Here is a 22555-nt window from a genome sequence, read left to right as displayed (position 1 = left end):
GTGCAAGAAACCATGAAGGACCCCCCCCCCCCCACCCCCCACAGCAATAGATTTCAGGAGGAAGCTGAACCACAGCAAATGGTGTCAGGATGGTAAGTAGGAGCACATCAGGGAACATCCATCCCCTAGGAATGTAATTTAATAGAATTGTACATTTTTAATATTGTCACTTACTAATAAAATTATTGCTTCCAGCCAAAAAAAACATGAAAAAAATGTTTTGCTTTGGTACATGCCCTCGAGGACAATGCCCAATTCCCCATGCACTTTGTTTGACAATCCTTTGCCTATCAGCCTAGAAAATTGAGTGAATGATTTTCAAAATTCACCCCCCATTGACTCAAATGAACCACCATTGAAAATATCATCTGTAGGGGATTGCTGCCATCTGTATGCATACTGATTGGATCCACTCTGAAGTTGGTGGTCTATTTTTTTATATGTGTCATGATCAGCCTTTCAAAGCACGTTATAATTATTAGGATTACTGCTACTGGGTGATAGTCATTTAGACATAACAATATTGATCTCTTTGGTGCAGGAACAATTGCAGTAGTCTTACGACTTGTGGAGACTCTGAGAAACGCCCATCAATACCTCTGAAACCTGGTGTGCACAGTCCCTAAAAACCCAGCCTAATTTTTTTAGCGCCTGCAGCCTTTTGGGGGTTACATTTCTGGAGGGACCTCTGCTATGATTACCCTGAGGGGCAGCTCACCCAATGGAGGGGGGTGAGCCTGGAGCCAAGGGTGGTGATGGAATTATGAAAATGAGCATAAAAAAGTGATCAGAGCATCAGAGAGAAAAATATCCCCCAGGCATTCTGCATCTCTGCTGTTGTAATTCATGATAATCGTAAAGGACCTCCACATGCTCCATGGGTTATTGGTGGAAGAGTCACCCTGAATTTTGAGAGCATAATTAGCCTTGGCCCTTCTTAAACTCACAATTAGTTTCCTAATTGTGCCTTGAATTTAAATGCGTTACCAGACCTAAACCCATCTTCACAGGCTTTTAGCAGGGAATGAAACTCTTCATTTAACCATGGTTGTTAGTAACATCCTCCACTTGCTGATATAGCCAATACCACAAGATACATATTCCTCCACGTCCACAACTCTGACCCTTGTCACTGCCTCTAAAGATCTGCCAGTTAATGTATCCAAAGCAGTCCTGTGGCACTGAGGTAGTGTCACTAGGCCAAACTGTGATTATTGTTGTCTATCTTTATTGCTTTTTTTTTATAACTTTCAGCATACAGTGGTAGAAAGGAACAACACAATGAAAATATGGTAATAACTCCATATGCCCCCTATCTATTTGTACATACTCAGTCAAGCATGTTCACTCCTCGGGTGGCAAACGTGACATATCTTAATGTAAATACAAAGTATCCCTCCCCAGGTTCTCCCCACAGATGAGTGTGGTCTGTAGAATCCCTGCCAAACCTTTTTCTTGACGTTTTGGATGGAGTGATGGTGGGTTAGAACACCAGTAAAGCTTTTTTTTCAACACCCCCAATAAAGTGATTCACCCTTTCTATTTGTCATGGTGACCAATGTCTTTGGTACAGAAGAGTGATGGGAAATCCCCATTTTTGAGTTGTCACCATAACTGGGGGTGAAGGAAAATCTTTCACCTGTTCTGGTGACAACTTTCTAAGCCGAGATATCCCGGTGCTTTGGAGAGCCCTCCTCTTGCTCCCTGATTTGTTTTGGGGAAATAAAGTAAAAGGAAATATCCTTAATGTGACAGAGGCAACAAAAAAATTAAATTGACAAAAATGTTTACCATTTTTTATTTTGAAAGCTAAAAAAGATTTGGATTTCTATACACCTTAATATCAGCCACACATATTCCCTTACACAGTAGCGCTCAGAAGGAGATCCATCACTGTAAGCCAATCAGACCTAATAATAATTCTCCAGTGGGCTGAAGCTTTGTATTGTTCAATCAGCATGCTCTGAGTGGGTAAGTAACCATGTTGCAGTGCTAACCAGCAGACTGAAAAAAATTAGGTCACTGACCTTGCTATGCCACCTGGCAGGGGTATCTGAATCACAAGACAGGCCAAACAAAACATTTTCTATGTACTCATTTCAGCTGCTTGCCTGACACATTACTTGACAAGTTAAACGTCTCACAAAGCAAAATATGTGAGCTTTCATCAGGTGTTTCTCAGTTCTTAGTTTATCACATGCTCCCTTTAACAAGTCAGAAAACTATTGTGATTTTTGTTCTTCAAGTCACACTCAAGTAGTATACAGAGTGGGTTGACCATTCAGAGTATTGCTTAAGCCCTGCGGTAGTTTAAATTCACTGTTAATTATCTAAAATGCTAAAAATGGATTGGGAATAGCTAAGCATTTAAAATGTTTTAATACATTACTGCATACCGAGTAGTAGCAAAATAGTGTAAAGGTCAAAAAGTGTAAGTATTGTTCCAGATAAAAGAGTAAAGATGATGCTTTACATGCTTTAGAGGTTCAGATGCTGAGAAGAGGTCATGCTGTGCCATTGTAAAATTACAGAGGATGGCGACAAGAGTAGCCTGCTGAGGGTCAAAGAGTAAAGCAAATAGGTCAAGAAAGAAAAAACACTTCTTCGATGCTTACAGCAAAGCTGTGCGAGAGAAGGCTGAAGAGGACATGGAGAAAGAACGAGAATGGGAAACATAATTAAAGAGAGGCAGCTGGAATCACGAGTGTTATATTTGAGAACAAATTACCTAGCACATGAATTGGAAGGAGAAAAAAGAAAATGGAAATCCTCAGTACTGAAAGAAAAGTAGCTTACAAGTGCAGATGAGAGAAAGTCAAGCAAATGTAATAAGGAGGATAGTGTTAACTTGGATTGAGTTACAGAATTAGAAGCTCATCTGCTCCTGAAAAGTACTTTGATTATTGAATGAGGACATTGTCCTTGATACATTGTGCATGTCTTTTAAGTGTTGGTAACAAAATATTGGTATATTTCTAAGCCAGCTCTTTTTATAAGTTATAATTGCTAACATTACATTATGCTGTAAAAATATATATTTAAAAGATCTATAAACAAAATAGAAATCCAGATTAAATGCTAAGATGTCATGAATCTTGGTAATCGAAACTGAGTGAATGATAAAAAAAAGTGTAAACAGAAGTTGCCTTCAAAGAATACTGTTTATCAAAATTACCAGTACATCAAAAGATAAGAAGGTGACGTTAAATACTGATTTCAAATGTTGTAGGTCTTTTCATGTGATTAATGGCCTTCTTATGACCCGTAAGGAGGCTTGGATTTTTTTCCCCATCACATGCTCAGTTTGAATCGTCTAGATTTGTGATTTACTATGCCTTTGAGTTTTACTTTAAACATGTTGTATATAAATACTTGTTAGATTGTATTTCTAACTGCTCTTGCTTTAATAAAGACCACTGCCGCCTAGATTGTGACCTAAAGCAACAACAAATTATTTTTCAAAACTGTGTGTGAATTACAGACACAATATAATTTGACGTAGCCATTAACTATTCTTGTTAAAGTAGACCTTTACCCCCTTTGACTAAAAATAACATTGGCATACAGCTCTGCATGCTGATATGAAATCATCTTACATTCATTAGCTAAGCAAACATATTTTTATTTTACTTACTTTTTTTTTCTACTTTCTGGTCCAATTTGGCACAAATTATATAATTGTGCCCACGTATTGCATTCTGGGAAGGTTACTTCAGCAGGGCATTGCTGGGAAATCTCATCTGTAATCTCATGAGATCTCAGGGAAAGGCCTTTTCCTCCCCTGAGATGATGTGCATAGTCACATGTCCTAGTCACATGTACCAGAGTTCCAGGAAGTAAAGGGAGATCGAATAACCTGCCCCTAGTTAAAATAGCCACTGCCAGAAGGCTGTGGAAGAATAGAAAATAAGGTATGCAAAAAATTAAAATCTTGCAATTATATAGAAGTATCTGTTTGTAGATTATCATTACTAAATACCTCTAAAAGTGTTTTTGTTGTTATTTTGAAGATATTGGTAATGTTCCTCTTTAATAAATAATTTTTGATCTTCAGTATATATATACCTATTCAGTTTACAGTAAAATATTCCATTAAAAAATTATTTAGGCATTCTTAACATAATATATGATATACACTACTGAGTGTACAGTGGATATTATACAACTGAGTCTTTTAAAATATCTGTTAAATTATTTTTGATTTAAAGATGAACTCCAGGCAAACAGCTAAATATGCATCTAAAGTATAATTACAGGAACCATGTTACTTCCCAAAGGATTTGTATTTCTGTTGACTACTGAGTCATGAGATTTATGGAGGGCTGAGCCAGGTTAGTGACATTGTTTCTATGTTAGTTAAGCCATACAGTTAGGTCATGCTCTGCCCCTACCCTGTTACCCAGACAGTAAAAGAGCAGCAGCAGACTAATTAGTGTTGCTATACAGGGGAGATGAGGGGATGATACCAAGTCAAATTCATGTACAAAAACTAGAATTAAAAAAAAACTTTTATACAAATGAATAGAGTTCAGCTTTAAGCTCTGCCTAAATGTTATAATTTGCATCTTTTTTTAACAGAGAAACCAAGAGAAGCTTGTTTTGATCCAGGGAACATTATGAATGGCAGTCGGATTGGAGTTGACTTTAAACTTGGATCAACAGTAACTTACCAGTGTGACCTAGGCTACAAAATTGTTGATCCTGCCACAATAAGCTGTGTAATTGGTGCAGATGGAAAGCCTGCATGGAACAAGAGTTTGCCATCATGTAGCGGTATGTTTTCAAAAATAAAGTAAATTTATAATAATACAAGGAATAGCAATATTTTCAGGACATTTTATAGTTCAACCTATGTAGAAAAGGAATTAAGCACTAATACATACTGTATTTATATGTGGCTGCTCCCCTCTAGTGGTTAGAAGTCTATTAACTGTATTTGTAATCTAAAAAAACGAAATTGGCAAAATATCATGAAAAAATTAAATACAGAAAACAATATTTCTTGTTACAGTATAGTTTTTTTTATGTGGACAGTACATTTATTTGTGGAAGCTTACTTTTCTAAGGTGGTCGAGGATTCTTTTCAGTATATTTTTCATATGGAGATATATATATATATATCCATAAGACAGCTATGGGTCTAAAGTATTAGGAAAAAAAATCAAAGCCCCATTCTCATGATTCATCTGGGAACCTGCAACAGCATATTAAAAACAATCTTTAGTGCAGAAATGGAATCTAGCTATGCAAAGTTGCTGAAAATATTCTCATTCTATGGTTTAGTGGCTTGCTATGGGTTCCAGACATTTATTATAATATTAGCACTATACTAAGGGAAAAAGAGAAAAACAAGGTTGTACTAATAAGGTCTCTAAACATTAAAAGCAATATGTCCTGTGTAATAGTGACTAGTCACACTAGCACTGATTATTCTGGTGTAAGCTATTTAACCAAAGTGAAGTTAAGTGAACATATTTGCTATATGAATGTAAAGAATAAAAATAAAATCTAACTTGCTTTGGGTTATAGGAAAACTTTACTGAGAGAAATGTGGAGGCTACCATTGCTAATCTTCTTTTGAACCTGTGTATTTCTTTCATGATTCTGGTCTCAGTAATGTTACAGTTGCTGTCATGGAACAATCATGCAGTGAGTGAAGTAAGACATCTTGAGCCCCACATTTGTTCTGACTCACTAACACTGAAATTAAAGCCTACAAAGCAGAATAGTGGCCAGTTATCAATGACGAAATACATTTTCAGTGAAAGCTTTTTAAGATATCTGTCAAAACTTTTTTTGTTTTAGGCACATACATGATATCCAGTGCTCTGCTGTGAAATCCACAGATTACAGTTGATACCATAGTGATGATGTTGCAGGCCACCTGGTTTATGTTTTGGTTCTCTATAGAAATACATCACAAATTTGCCCACGCTGGTAGTGTGTCTGAAAAGATTAGCTCAGCATGTAACAGCCATGTGCCTGCCAGTGACCTAGATGTTAATTAAACACTGAGAAGGATGCAGTTATGGGCCATGCCCCTCAAATGTAAAAAGCCATTTATGAGTAGATATATTTAAATACTAGGTGCTTAGGAAAGGCAAAGACCTTTTTAAAATGTGAAAAGTGAAAACATTTATTTGTCTTACAAATAGGTCTTTCAGGTTATGAATGGTAGATTTTAAAAAGTTGTATTTTAATAAGGGGTTATGAGCTTAGTATGTGTTAGGTAGTGAAGCATAAAATAGAATACTGAAGTCTATAATATTAAGCAATCAGTTCATCTACATTTGCTCATTTTTATTTATTGAAGTGAATAGCCGAACGGTGTTCGGCTCACTTCACTTCTGATCGGTCATTCACTCGGCTGCCCTCGGCAGCTTTGTGAATAGACCCCTTAGTCTTTCAGCTATGCATTTATTCCTGGAATATTTTGGGGGCTTTAACTGATAACACCATCAGCAGTGAAATTTCTTTAATCATCTCTTACACTGTCGGTAGAAATATAACATACATTACTCCCTATTATTCAAGTGTTATTTTCAAAGCTTTATAAATAACCGTAGGCACCATTTTGAAATGCCAGTAGCCAATAACTATTAGTATCTGTTACACAGTTTATCATCAAAGCTCACTAATGGCATCTCTTTTCCTTTTTCTAAATAATTGGTATATGAGTCATAAAAACCTCTGGAGTGTAAATGACACTTTATTTAGTAATGCTAACATACTTGAATGGCACCACAGTTTTTAATCTAAACAAGCTACACATTAAATATTTATTGATCTAATATATATAGCTGCTGTCACTATTAAGAATTACATAGTCCCTTTTGCTGACTTTGGTGAGTCTCCTTTCCTTACTTCATTGTCTGTTTAGAATGGTTTGTGGATTACTGTGCACATGAGTAGCTCTTATTATGCACTGATTAATGGTGTACCAGCAGCTGCATTTTAATTTTCCTGTGTGGAATGAAGGTTAGAGCAGTCAGTATTCTCAACACAAATACTACTATTTGATACTCACATGCATCGAAATGATATATCTATCAGTGAGCTGTAGTCCTAGCTTATAATCAACTGTATGTAACTCTTTTGGCTAATGGGGGGCAAAGTTCATCAGCAAAATCGGATGATAAATTCCTCTCTCAAATTGTTATCATACTTTATAATTTTTGTTGGTGGACTGCACGGTTATAGGAAAGTTGTGATATTTTTTTCTTTTAGAGGAGTCCTTTATAGGAGAAAATTATCATGTAATGCTATGTATAACATACACTCAACAGATGTTTGGGGCATATGGACTTAGGAAATAGGAATAGCAGCTGTCTGTTGCACTAGTGAACATTAAAAATGGCATTCAAACTATATTAAGTACTGTTCAACATCACTTGCAATTGTTGCAGATATTATTTAAATTAGCTGAAAAATCTGAAAGGAGAAAACTTATAAACCTTGAGTTAAACCTCAGCCATGGAGCCCAATTTCATGCTTTGAATGTGTAGTTTTTTGAAAAATAAAAACCAAGACGATTTTTATTTTAACTGCCTCCCAGCAGGCTGTTGATACAAAATGGCTGGCCGGGAGCATCCTGGATGTAACAGGCCATCAAAAGATGGCCTGTCAGCCCCGCCCACACGCGCGCGGCTCGCAAGTGGGAAACTGCCAGGATTTTAAAACAGGCAGCTATGCCTGTTTACATACAAGCGATCCACCGGCTATAGAGTCAGTGGATCGCTGATTGTTGCGCCCCCCCTCTGCGGCCCCCCTCCCGCTGGTCCCGAGCTCTGCTGTGCACTTTGTAAGCCCGGGACTAGCATGGTGGTTCTGTGACAGGGGATCAGAGGAAGATCGGTACACGATCTCCCTCCGGTCCCCTCTCCGTTGTCAGAATGCGGAAGTGATGTATATTACATCACTTCCACATTCTTGTGTCACTCTCTAGCTTCAGAAGATGGAGGGAAGCTTATGAAGCTGATCTCTGCTTCATCAGCTTCTTTTGGGGGTCCTAAGTGACATTAGGGGTCGTGGAGACCCCTGATGTCTCCATAAAATGGACCTGCCACATCTCTTTGCTATCACATAGCGGGTGGGGTGTTCTTAGCCCCCATGTGATAAGAATAAGGTTAGGGGGAACAAATTAAAGTTGCAAAAAGTCGCACGTGAAAAAGAATTACAAAAAACACAAACATTTTTTAAAGTCCCCACCCATACATAACCATGTGCAAACATGCGTCGGGTGTGCATAAGTGCGAAAATGATGATTGTGCCCATTACGCCGCACTTGTTACATATCGCCGCAAACATCGCAGTGAGTGCAACAATTCTAGGGCAATTAATCACTGATAACACTAAACTGATGAGCGGTAAAAGCTTTTAAAGCATCGCCTATGGTCAATTTTGTGTATGCTAGTTTTTTTTGCGATTTCGTAATTTTAAAGTGACATTAAAGGCTTTATTTTCCCCCCACCCAATGTTAGTGTAAGGACTTACCTTAAATTATGCCTCTTTATTCGATCATCTTCTTCTTTACTGTCCTTTTCAGATGTCCCTCTAGCGCTAGTGCGGGTCTCCGATCCAGCGCTGACTCCTCTGTCCTCCCTCTTCTTTGATGTCCCACGGTATCTGTGCGGTTGCACACTGCTCCATAGACTTACCTTGTGTCTCTCCTTGTCTCCCAGCCAAACATCTGAACTGTGCATGCGCCCGCCCCAAGATCCTTTGCGGCCGCCTGAGACTCTTCAGATGTTCGGACGGGAGCGCGCGGCAAAGACACAGGTAAATTTAAACCTATTTCAAAAGGTTTAAAAAAAAAAAGTTTTTGTATATATCTACTGCTTGCTAGCAGTAGATATATGCAAACAAGTGAGGGTTTAATAACCCTTTAAGGCTTGACATGTATGGTGTCTATTTACCCAATGTGACCCCGTCTTTTATGTTTTACCAAAAAAGTGGGTCACTTGTTATGCATGATGAAGGGGATCCTATGTGACCCCGAAACATCGCACTAAGTTTGCTATGCAACCTTTTTGCATGTACTGGTGTCCATATTCTTCGTCGGCTACCGAGCACCCATGTTATTTTGATGGATATGCGGTCAGGAGTGCAATGGGTACATGGACTGTATTTACCCAATGTGACCCCGTCTTTTATGTTTTACCAAAAAAATTGGATAATAAATAACATAAAAAAAAAAAGTTTTGTCCCCACAATTTTCAGTAATTTTTCCTTAATATAGTAAAAAATAAAGACCACAGTGGTGATTAAATGCCACCAAAAGAAAGCTCTATCTGTCCCCCAAAAATGGTATAAAATTAATTTCAGTGTAGCTTTGCATGGCAGAATACATTTCAGTCAAAGTACTGCAGCGCTGAATACTGAAAAATGGCCTGGCCAGGAAGGGGGTGTAAACATCTGGTCTTCAAGCGGTTAATCTAACACAATGTTCTCAATTATCTATATCCATTTTTTTGAAAGCCAGCACTTCCTTTGCAAAAAACTATACAACTCCTTTCTCACCTTTAATACTAATCTACATTAGTACCCCTTCCCCCTTCTTTTTTCCTAGTTCACAGGTTTCTCCCCCTGTTCTTAGAGCAGCAATCCAGATCATTTGCACCTACACAGACCCCACATTCCTAAGAGAGCGCTGTGTTCTTTTTCTGTTTGTTTATTAGTACCCCTACACCAACAGCTTACCCACCTTAGTAGAACAGCCACAGCATGCTCTGTGCTTGTAACTCTCCAGGACAAAATGCCCTTCACTGCTTAGGCATACCTGTGCAGTAAGCTTATAAGCTTGCATAGACCTGTATTCTGAGGATGGCAATGTTTGAATAAGCTCCTATACAAGCTCATGTGAGCTCACTGTGCAGGCATGGTCAGTGATAAGCATCTGAGGTGGGAGAAAAGGGGGTTAGCATGTATTAGAACAGGAACATTAGGGAAGGTGGGTTAGTGCAGTTTCTATGAAAGTTAAACTTGCAGTTTAAATGCAATCAATGCAATAACTGCAGCTTGCTTACATAATGTCACCTTGTGGAGACTTTCAAAAGTGCTTATGAATAATTCTAAAAGATGTAAAGGATATTTTGTACATAAAAGGTGTTGAAGGGCCGAAAAACTTTGTTAATGATATACATGTCTAGAAAGTTTCTCTATTAATGAACTCCACTAATATATAATTAAATCTGTTTGGAAGCCTAGCCACAGTAATTTGTTAAAATGTTTGTGGTTAGCCTTCTCATGGAATTCTCTTTAAGACTGACATTGGTATATGAGATCCGTTCATGTATTAGGTTATGTGAGCACATGGGGGAATCCTAAATACTATACAGGATAACATTGATCTTTTAAATAAAAAATGCACAGTGTTTTGTTAAAATCTTTTATTCCAGAATCTGAGGTACTAAAATACAATAAAATACGTTGTCTATGTTTTGAAATTGTCTGACATCTTTTTGAGGCCCAGTTTGGGTCAGACTGGTTGATAGCTTCAAAGGCCCTAGTTATCAATGCCTTTACTTACTGCCTGGCCATTGTTAAAACCACTGCAGGGGCTACTTTCTCCTGATATATAACAATATCATCTTACAAAAATAGATGTGTCTTCTTTGTTTCTTAGATCCTTTCTGGTAGATTTGGCAAGCCCATGTTAATCTTTACTTCTTTCCCAAACGCCTTAGTCTGGCTCATCCTTTATATCAGCTTTTATATATTTCTGAATAATAAACATTTAAACCAAGGTAGAATTGTGTTTGCTATTGTAACCTACAATGACTGAATAACAATAAACTGAAAACAAGATTCTGTCAACAGTAGAATAATAGAGTAACAAGACCACACTTGCAACAGTGCTTGCAAACACATTAACAAGTTTAGTTCCTCCCTGAAGCCAAGATTCTGATTAATTTTAGAGATGCATCTGTTAAAATATAGAGAAAGAAGTTCTGACCTGCCCTGATAATAGAACATGCTGAAGTCTTGGAAAACTAGAAACAATACTACATGTTCAGTCCCAGCTCTTGGCTTTGATACCACTACTGATTAACTAAAGGAGTAGAAAATATGTGTGCACAATCATCCAATTATTTGCAGGGTAATTTAAAAAAATGGATTGGACGATTGAATGATTGCAGTGAACTTCACTTTTTTCACTAAGCTGACACCAGTACTGTTTAATCATCCCATGTGCTTTAACTAGAGCATATGATTAATTCTGCAAAATGCATTGCCCTGTTTTGGATGTCCCTAGATATTTTCTGCACCCTCTTGAGCTTGATATTATATTTATTATATCTTTGAGGCTAAATTGTCAGAGATGTATTTACTGAGAATTGTGGCTCTAACGTTCTGCCTGTCCATGTTTTAGATCATAGGACCGTAGTTGATTTTACAAACTGGTCACACTCAAATGTTCATAAAGATTAATCACAACTTCAACACAACACAACTTCATAACATGAAAATGTACTCTTAAATGTTATATTTGATTTATGCTGTATTTTTTCATTTAAATTGTTATGTTGAAAAAGTAACAGTTGTATTGAATAATTGGGAGCAGCTTGCTCATCTGGATATTAAATGTATTATTACTTGTGGGGGTTCATATTATCTCCATGCCTGAGCTGGCTTCTGATTTACACTGTTGTAAGATATTGGAGATTAAATTGGAGACCATCTCAATACACTGTGATATGTATGGAAGGTCCTGCTAATTATACAATGCACTATATATATTCATATTCATGTTTGTTTATAGCTCTGAAATATAATGCAACTAGCTCCTGTGATACATGCCAAACAAGGTTGACACCAAGTACAAAATGTGAATACCATCTTTACTTTTTCAGCTCCCTGTGGAGGGCAATATACAGGAACTGAGGGCGTGGTTTTGTCCCCAAACTATCCAAATAATTACACTACTGGGCAGACTTGTCTTTATTCAATAACAGTTCCAAAGGAATTTGGTAGGTTGAGCATTTATTGCTATTTACAGTTTAATATGATATCACAAAATAAACAAATGATATATAGGTGTCTTTTAGTAGTTTTAGGCAGGTGTGAAAAAATGCTGTGAAGTAAGAATGCTTTCAGAAATAAAAGTGTTAATAGTTTATTTTGATAAATTAACAAAATGGAAAGTAAAGGAACAGAAGAGCAATCCGAAGGTTTGACCACTAGGGATGCACCGATATCATTTTTTCAAGACCAAGTACCGATACTTTTCCTCAGGTACTCACCGATACCAACTACCGTTACTTTTTTTTGTTTCATGTGACAGTTTTTCTAAAACAACTCAGACTAATGATTTTAGTACAGTGGTGGAGCACCATGGTTCAGATGCAGCTGTAACTGCTGCAACCATGGTAGTTCTCCAACTGACTCCAAGCTGTAGAGGGACTACAAATCCCAGCAATACATTATATAGCAATGCAGAATACCACCAGCTATAGAGGACTCTGTGTTGCTTACCAGAGCTGTGCGGCATCTCAGGGCTGTGTGTGGTCTCAACGGGGCTGTGGACAGTCTTGCCAGGGTTGTGTGTTGTCTAACCAGGTCTGTGCAGGGTCTCACCAGGGCTGTGTGGGGTCTCAGAAGGATGTATGGCGTCTCACCAGGGATGTGCAGGATCTCAGGAGAATGTGTGGGGTCTCACCAGGGCTGTGCGCAGTCTCACCAGGGCTGTGTGCAGTCTCACCAGGGCTGTGTGCAGTCTCACAAGGGCTGTGTGTGGTTTTACTAGAGCTTTGCAGGGTTTCACCAGGGCTGTGTGCGGTCTCACCATGGCTGTGTGGGGTCTTACCAGGGCTGTGCATGGTCTCTTGGGGGCTGTTCAGTCTCACCAGCACTGTGCACAGTCTCACTGGAGCTGTATGGTCTCATCAGTGCTGTGCGGTCTCACCAGGGCTGTGTGCAGTCTCACCAAGGGATGTGTGCAGTCTCACCAAGGGATGTGTGCGTGTCTCACCAGGGCTGTGTGAGGTACTCACTAGGGATGTGCAGGTATCCCCAATGCTGCATGGAGGTCTCACCAGGGCTGTGTGCAATCTCATCAGGGCTGCATGCGGGTCTCCCCAGTGCTGGGTCGGTCTCACCATGGCTGTGCGGGCGGCAGGAAGGAGGAGGAGAAGGTGTTCAGCCAGCTGGCACTTTATACAGGTGCCGTGAGGTCCCCACAAGGCTGCCGTGAGGTCTCCAGCAAGCACGGGACCTTACAGCAGCCGCTTCTGTTTACACATTGAAAGCAATGGTATCGGCGCTTAGTATCAGCACTGGTGCATCCCTTGTGACCACCCTTTGCCTTCAAAACAACATCAATTCTTCTAGGTACACATGCACACAGTTTTTAAAGAAACTCGGCAGGTAGGTTGTTCCAAACATCTTGGAGAATTAACCACAGATCTTCTGTGGATGTATGCTGCCTCAAATCCTTCTCTCTCTTCATGTAATCCAAGACAGACTCAATGATGTTAAGAGCAGGGCTCAGTGGGGGCCAAACCGTCACTTCCAGGACTCCTTGTTCTTCTTTACACTGGAGATAGCTCTTAATGACATTGGCTGTATGTATGGGCTCATTGTCCTGCTGCAGAATAAATTTGGGGTCAAGCATATGCCTATCTGATGGCATGGCATGATGGACAAATATCTGCTTGTATTTCTTAGCATTAGGGACATTGATCCTGACCAAATCTCCAACACCATTTGCAGAAATGCAGCCCAAAACTTGCAAGGGACTTCCACTACTGTTGCCTGCAGACACTCGTTATTGTACTCTCAAGCCCTTCGGCAAACAAACTGCCTTGTTTCAATGTAATTCTTCCATGAAGACCACTTGTGGCCATACTTCACCAGACAATAGATGGTTGTACCTGGATCCCACTGGTTTCTGCCAGTTAGGTGCTGATGGCACTGCTGGACATCTTTCGATCTCCCTCACCTTTGTAGCAGAGTTTGGCTGTTCCTCTCCCAGTTTTAAGCCTCCTACACAGCTTATTCGGTTTCAGGTAATGACTGTTTCAACCTACGTATAAAATTGATGAATATTGGCACCTGCTTGGTATAATTGGTTATCATACACCAGACTCTAATACTACACACCCCCTGTCTTTGTGCAAGTGTAATACTGGTTTGAAGCTAAAGGGTAGTCACACCAAATATTAATTTGATTTAGATTTTTCTTCTGTTTACTCACTTTGCAGTTTATAAATTGATAAAAATAAACAATAAAAATACATATTTTTGAAAGCATTCTTACGTTACAGCATTTCTTCACACCTGCCTGAAACTTTTGCACATTACTGTTTATCAAAAGGTGCAAGGTGAAAAGTAATACAGAAGTATTGCATTTGAATAGTTTTTAATAACTTCTAAAATTGAATTATAAGATTACATGGTTGAGATGGATGAGTATATGTGTATCTGTTGGTAACTATTGTAAAATTACTTTTATTCCACATGAGGATCTAAGATAATGGATTAGAATGCTATAAACTATATTCGGGCATATAGCAATTCATTTTGTATGGGCACCGCCATCTTGCTGCAACCAAGATGGCGGTGCCCATACATGTGTATGACGTCACCCGACGCCGGCGTCATGTGATGTAATACACCCCGCATCCAAGATGGCGCCATTTTTTTAGTTTGTCCTTTCGGATTTGGAGGTTCCTTGCCACCTTTCATCAAACTAAACAAATTAAACGGTTTTTCCCTTCCCATTCGTTTCATCCGAAACAAGTTATTATGCAGTGCACATGTCTACTAAACAGCCTGATTTTACACATGTAACCAGAAATGTTGCTGATAGTTAACCAGCTTCAAAGCCCGCCTGAATCTTATTAATGTATTGTCATTATTTGGGGGTGCATATAATGTAATAAATATCTTTTAAAACTTTTTTTAGCAGTTGAGTACTGCAGCGGGGGTTAAAAAAACTTTTGCTGACAATACATAGGAGAGCCTCACACATGAGCAGCAGCTCAGCTCCCCGACATACCTGTGGAACACTTCAATACTGCTGCTCAGTTATGGAGAGCATTGTTGATTAGATCAGTGTTCATTGAGAGAGTTAATAGATCAGGAGAGCTTGTGTGTAAGAGCAGTGGTCCAATATTCCTATGTGCTGGCAGCACAAGGTTGTAAAACCTTGCTGTATTACTGATAAGTACAGCTAATAAAAAGTAAAACAGAGCCATATGTATCACTGTATTTGAAGCCTGACTGTAATACACTAATACTGGGCTTTAAAATAGGTTACAAATGTTGTCGATATCTGAATGCTGATCATGGGATTCTATTAACTGGATCTATTAACTGGGATTAATAGACATGTTACAATGCTATGTGTGTTATTTGCTGCTTATTAGGCTCTAGAAATGTTGCAATGTTTTACAAATATTGTTTTTTTCTGATATTTTAGTTGTGTTTGGGCAGTTTGCATACTTCCAGACAGCGCTCAATGACTTGGTTGAACTTTTTGATGGAGCTCATCCACAATCAAGGTTGCTCAGTTCCCTCTCAGGAAGTCATACAGGTGAATGGAATGCAAATACATTTTATGTTATAAGGCTTTCTGCATACGTTTCAACATATTGTACATATTGCCAGATTGCAAAACATTTCTCTCCAGCTTAATACACCTTAGTTTGATACACATTAACATTATAGTGGAGTATCCAGACACTTTTAGAGTACACATGAAGCATCTGCAATCAGATATGTGGGCTATCTCTCCACAGTACAGGTTTAAAAGAATAACCATTTATTTAATTGTCTTTATTATATTAGTGGATAACAAATTAGTACTGTAAATAGGTTACAGCTATGTTTACTTTAATCAACCAGTTATTTTCAAGATTCTGTTTTTTTAACCATTTTTCTTGTAATGTGTAATAATGTGTAAAGCAAATTCCTAATCACTTTGAATACTCAAACCTGTGCAGATTGTTTTCATATGATTTCAGTGAAGATTCTCAACTTCTTTAGTAAATCAGCCTAATTATGTTCCATATCTTTTTTAATTATTTAATGCATGCACTACTTTTTCTGACTGCACCGGACCAGAACGCAGGCACTCATGTGCCACGTGTTCCCATGCAGATGATCGCATTGTGGCCAGAGGGCATGGCTGGGGTGCCATTGAGTTCAATGCACTGCCATGCCTCCTCCCGCCCCAAAACAAAGTAAGCCGGCTAGAATGTGATCCAGTCCATTCTGGCCACACTCACACTGGAACACACTGGGGATGGTGTGAAGTAGCCCTAACACACACACACTTACTTCTCCAAGACAGTGTTGACCTTCTCTAGTGTTTATTCTCCTGGGCTTGGCATCTCCTCCAGTGCTCTTAGCACCTGTTCAGTGACTTGCCATGGACTTGAATGGGTCATACCCCTACATTTGATTTGCTGGGAATATGGTCTCAAACATTGAAGGAGATATGCCACTGTTATAATGTTATAAATAAGTATCTAGGGCAGGGGTAGATGACCTTAGCACTCCAACTGAGGTGAAATTACAAATCACATCATGCCTCTGCCTGTGGAAGTCATGCCTGTGGCTGTCAAAGTTCTGCAGTTCCTTGTGTGACTTGTAGTTCCACAAAAGCTGGAGTGCCCAGGTTGCCTATACTGATGTAGAGAGAAGGTTAATCTAGATTTTAATATGTTAGAGGTTGAGGAAGATGGATCTATGGGTTTTTAATTTAAGTGAACTTTAAAGTTAAAAAGGTCGGAAGGAAAATCTTCTACAATTCCAGTAATATTTTTAGTTCCTGGGAAATGTTCTAAATTGACACAAAAAGTTTGATTCATTTTAACTGGAAAAAAGGAAATGAGAAAAAACAGTTGATGTACCTAATGACTAATTGGAATTAATGTTTAATTTTTCCATACAATTAAAAGTTAGATCTGATTGTTGTGTCAGCAACTCTATTTTCTTTTAATTTTTTTCCCCAGTTTTAAATAATTGGCCCTAAACTAGTTAAATTGACACCTTCATATTGCACTTACCTGTATATCAATAGCACAATATAATAGCACATGACAATTCTCTAACATGCTATAATTTGTAATCCTTTATTTTATTAATCTTAATGAATAATAAAAGTAGGACATCGAGCATAGATAAAAACCCTTGCTATCTATTTCTTAATGGGAAATTTCCCTTCACTTCTTATCCTGAAGGCGCAATAGGGAGTAAGGGCAAATCTCATCAAAGTGAGGGAAATCCCCTCTTACTCACTGAAACAAGTATCCCCTCTTGGAAGATGTATCATTTTTTCCTGTTTTGGTAATATCTCAAAATGTTGGATTTTCCCTCACAAATATTGTACTATTGATAATGAAGATGGCCTTAAAAAAAGGCGAGCAAATGGCAAAGGATTAATCATCACTATTGCTTGTTGGCTTCCTGCAGCTAATCTTTTCCTCAGTACTGACATGCCATGCGTTATCCTACACTGTGTCTCTGTGTCAGGGGGCAGCCATCTTGGTAGAGGAATGGTTTTGCTTTCACTTGTCAGAACTTCCCTCTTGATGACTGGTAGAGGAATATTCATGAAGCAGGAAGAGAGGTGCTGAAAGTGCAGACTTACCAAATAAATGAAGCAAAGTGATCCTTGCACTGAAGGTCCTCAGGTATAGCTTCCTCTCCAGCAGAACAGTGAGTAGCACAGTAGTGTCATCACCAAATCTTTGGAAATTAGCAATCAGAAGCACAGGGCATTAGCACTTACACGTATACTGCTACATGGCTCAAGCACTGGAGTGCCTAGGCAAAGGAGGTGCGCTGTTATTTTTCAGGAGGAATAGGAGAGAAAAAACGGAAATCTTTCAAGACACTGTTTAGGCACAATTAATGTTTCTAGATGTTCACTTTTTCTTCCCAGATCTTCATTATATAACTTTCTATAAATAACTGGTAAAATGTCTACACTGAGAATATTTTTTTCTTAAAACAGCAAATTAATTGAGAGGTTAGACCATAAGAATTTAGTTTTTTCATTCTTGATGGTTAAGAATGCCATTGCCCAAATGTTTGGTTTCTTAGAATGAAAACATAATTTGACCTCCCATAAATTAGTCCTAATGCTAAAATAACTTAAAAAGTAGCAGTGAAGGACACTGTGAATTTATAGATTAGACATGAAATTCCAAAGGCAGAAAGTATATATATATATTTCTATTAAATTAATCGAATGAAAAGCCTTAAAAAGTAATTCATTTAGTAAATTAGGAATATAGTTTTGAAATAATTTTAATTTCTGCTCATAATGGCAATAGTTTAGAACCTAAAAAGGGTTGGAAAAATTGTTGTGTGCAAAGTGCATTAACCAGTAGCAACCAGATTTCAGTATATTGCGGTGAGATAAATGAAAGGTGAATTATTGCTGGTTGCTCTAGACTACTGCACTTTTTGTAGTAAATTATAGCAACATGCTAATTGAAATTGGTCCAATAAAGCCCAATTGAACTTCCAGTTTAAATCAGCTAAATTCAAGGTGCATCAAAAAATGTGTTTAAAATCTTGCAGTTTGTCTTCTTTAGAAAACAGCCACAGCCTGAGTAGCAAAGCATGTCCCCTGTAAGCATGCTGCTTAGAAGGACCCTTACTGTCTGTGCGAAGGCAGCTCTGCACACATTCCCTGTAGAATGAGACCAATAACTCTGCAGTGGGTAAAGCTCCCTGCTAATTAGAGAGCTCTTGCTCTGACTTAACAGGATGTTTTAACAGACCTCTGCAGAGAAACCACTGTTTCCACACAGGGAGCAAAGGTTCTTATCTGCAACATGTTTCTGTGCTTAATATCAATGAATAGATATAAAATTATAAAGTAACAGCACAATACTTACCAATGAGCTACTTAAAAAACTATGGACTCAGCCTTATGACTACCTAATAGATGTTATTATAAATACATAAATAAATAAAGTTTATTTTTAATACAATGTGCATAAAAATCATAAACAAAAAAGCAAGCTTTTCAGTAAATTCTGCAACAAGTCTTTTAGTTGAAGTGAACAACAACATTTTGAAGTAACCCCTAGCACCCACTAGTGAAATATGATTACAGAAACAAGTTCTTGAACACTGACACAATCCAGTCTTTAGTGAATTCAATGATGCCATTCACTCCACTGTGAAAGCACTAATGTTTGTGATAACCCACAGCAACACATATTAGACAGTGAATTTTGGTGGAAATGCAATGGTGAGAACATTTCACTTTCACTGTTGACCCCTCCACCTTCATGGCAGTGGCGTCACAAGGAGGGTGCGGGGGGGTGCGGCCCGCCCCCGGGTGACACCATTGGAGGGGTGACACCAAAATGACTCACAGTCATTTTAGTGTCACCCCCCTCTGAAAAGTCGGGCGCTCGGTCATGGACCAAACGCCCGACAGTATCAGTACAGAGGAGGGGACCCGGCCGGGTGACTGATACTTCCGCTCTCAGCCGGCGTCCATGCGCAGTGACGTCTCGGCGGGGTGACACTCGGTTACCGCTCTGGGTGTCACCCAGCCTCGGGACGCCCCTGCTTCATGTTCCCCCCTTTCTTGGATAAACTCACCAGAGGCCTAGATGTGCTCATCTCCAGCTTATGAAGCTCTGATGCACTCCCACAAATCTTCTCCATCCTATTCTACATAACTTCGCTATAGTAAAGAAAGATCAGAAGACGATCCAGTGATAGTGTTAAATCATGTTGTTAAAATGTTAAAATCAGTTAATCCATTTACATAAAAGTGCTACACCTAGCACTGTATCACAGCCCAAGCTCTGTCTGCTGTTTGAAATCCCCATGAAATGACATCACTGGTCCTGCCCAATGCATTTCATTACTTCTGGACTTCACCAGGGGCTGCAGCAGAGCTGTCAGAGCCTTCTGCAGTTACCCTTTGCTATAAGGGCAAATTCAGATTCAGTAAATTTCTGTCATTCAACTACTAATACAAACATTAAGATACATAACTAATTATCACAAGGGGGAATGCATAAGACAGTAAACTACAAAAAAAACTAAAAAAACTAACTAAATAAAAATAATCAATATTACCCCTACATATATAGATATATAAATATATAGCTAATACTTCAATTTTGAAAACCCCTCCATTTCTAAAGAACCCTGTGTTTTACATAAAATTTAAGGACACTGGCATCCCTAATATGAAAATTCCTAAACTGTTATAAGAAGCTATGGTTCCAGGGACCCCCTGGAAAAGCACCTTGTCCCCATGTCATTGAGGACAAGGGCCTCTTCTCCACAACCCTGGCCCAGTGGTTGTAGGGGGCTGCGGGCAGAGGGGCTTATAGGTATCTGGGTGCCCCCTTTCATATAGGGTGCTCCCCTCATGAATGAGTAAGAGGTAATTGTTACCCCTACTCATTCATCAAACAGTAAAATTGTAAATAAACACACAACATGATATACAAAGTCCTTTATTTAAAACAAAACCCAAAGAAACAAAGGTTTTTGACAAATCATTTATTAAAGAAACCACAAAAAGTGTCCATCTATGTAATCCAAAGGTCAATCACATCATCCTGAAAAACAGATCCACATCAATCATAGTGGACAATGGGCACCAACTCGCTGAAAAAAAAAATACACCTGCTACCATGACCGGTCCCAATGAACTCTCGCCGCAGCTTTCACCTGAATGTTAACAAGGTGGTGACATCACAGGACTTGTTCCACCCATTTCTTGACATTTGGGAGCAGAGCTGTCAATGATAGTAGCTCAGTTCTGCTCCCGAATGCTATTCGGGACTCACAAATTACATTCAGGAGCTCCCAAAAGCTATTGGGCAGCTGAGCAATCATAATGACTCATTATGATAGCTCTGCACCTGAATCGCATTTGGGAGAAGAACTACTATCCCTGACAGCTCTGCTCCCGGATGTCAAAAAATGGGTGGCACGAGTTCCATGATGTCACGACTCGCTCCGTCCCTTTGTTGACATTCAGGTCAGAGCTGTCATTTTACGGTGGAGTTTATCGGGATTGGTTGCGGCGGTGGGTATTTTTTTTCTTTTGGCGCGTCAGCGGCTCTCGTCCATCATGATGTGTATTTGCATCACTGGGCGACATGATTGACCTTTGAATTACATCAAAGGACACTTTTTGGTTTGTTTGTTTTTTCAAATAAAGAGATTGTAAAAAAAAAACCCTTTGTTGTCTTTTTTCCAATAAAGGACTTTTTATACGGTGTTGTCCGTTTATTTACAGTTTTACTCTTTTACTGTTTGGTGAATGAGTAGGGGTAACTCCTACCCTTTACTCATTCATGAGGGTGGGGCAGTATCTGTGTGCCCCTTTTATAAAAGGGGCACCCAGATTCATATAAGCGCCGCTGCCCGCAGACCCCCACATCCACCTGGCCAGGGTTCTAGGGAAAAGGCCCTTGTCCTCATTGATATGGGGAAAAGGTGTTTTCCCCATGTCGAGGGCATGTGACCTGATATGGTGCAGGAGGGGGTGCACGCTCATCCCCCCATTCCTGCTCTGCCAGGCTGTTGCTGGGATCAAGGGTCTGGTGTAGGATTTTAGGGGACCCCACACATTTTTTTGGATTTTGGGTCCCCCTAAAAATTGCTACCAGACCTCAGACCTAAAGGGTCTTTTGCAATAACATTTGTGCAATTATTCTTTATTGGAAATATCTTCTGGACTACCAGCAGGAATAAGTAACTACAGCAATGTAACATTTTACTGCAAGCCATTTAAAAAGGATAATATCAGTGAACCTTCTATGCAGTTTTATTACAATCTGCAACCCTGATTTTGCTGTCATTCAGTGTTTGCATAGAATTGACTGTATTTCAAGGTGGAGAACATGCATCGATAATGACTAATTGAATAATCAGAGAGTTGTTATGTGTTTTCTTCCAGCTTATATAAGCAAGTTTGATTTTCAAATGATTTCTAAAATTGAATATAGTCAATAAGTGTTTTACATATGCTGTTATTGAATTTGCAATCGTCATTATGCATTTGTCGAAGCCATGAAATTATTATGGACACACTTACCAAGAACTTAAGCACCCTTTGTTTCACCTTGTGTTCTGTATTATTGATGGTGTACAGCACATGTTCTTAAGGCAAAATAAGTCTGGCAGAGTGTAATTTTTTCCCCTGAAATTCTTTATTTTTGTGGAATATGATAACCATACATAGACAATGCAGAAAATTAGCATCAATACATTTCCAACTTAAGGACAATATTGCAATGAAGACAATGGATATTATCTCTGAAGTATCGCTTTTTAAGTTTTGTAAACACATACAATGATAATAGAGAGGAATAGCAATAGAAGAAAATAGAAGAAGCAGGGGATATGCACGGTCTGGCTGTCTCCAGCCGTAGTCCGTGCTATAGCTATAAATCGGATGGCATACATTTAAATTTGTAGGGCGATATATCTGATACCTCCTGTAGTGTGTAGTAATAAGATCTTGCAACATGGAGTATATCACATTCCCAGGCACTTATGGTAGTAGGTACGAGTAGAACAGGTATAAAGAGTTCAGAAGGCAACTAGGATTAGT

The 22555-nt window shown here is 38.9% G+C and overlaps 1 protein-coding gene across 1 annotated transcript in view; it reads left to right on the top strand.

Annotated features, from left to right (window-relative positions):
- CSMD1 (CUB and Sushi multiple domains 1) overlaps positions 1-22555 on the top strand; it is an 880549-nt gene that overhangs the window by 667576 nt on the left and 190418 nt on the right. The window contains exons 29-31 of the mRNA XM_018562582.1: positions 4579-4773; positions 11853-11969; positions 15422-15535. Coding sequence (XP_018418084.1) covers positions 4579-4773; positions 11853-11969; positions 15422-15535 — 426 coding nt within the window. The remainder of the gene's footprint in view (positions 1-4578; positions 4774-11852; positions 11970-15421; positions 15536-22555) is intronic.

The sequence above is a fragment of the Nanorana parkeri genome, unplaced genomic scaffold, assembly GCF_000935625.1.
Source record: "Nanorana parkeri isolate BGI_ZX_2015 unplaced genomic scaffold, ASM93562v1 scaffold586, whole genome shotgun sequence".
Classification (NCBI taxonomy): Eukaryota; Metazoa; Chordata; class Amphibia; order Anura; family Dicroglossidae; genus Nanorana; species Nanorana parkeri.
Note: the sequence above shows the minus strand (reverse complement) of the source record. Positions and strands in the feature narration are given on the sequence as shown.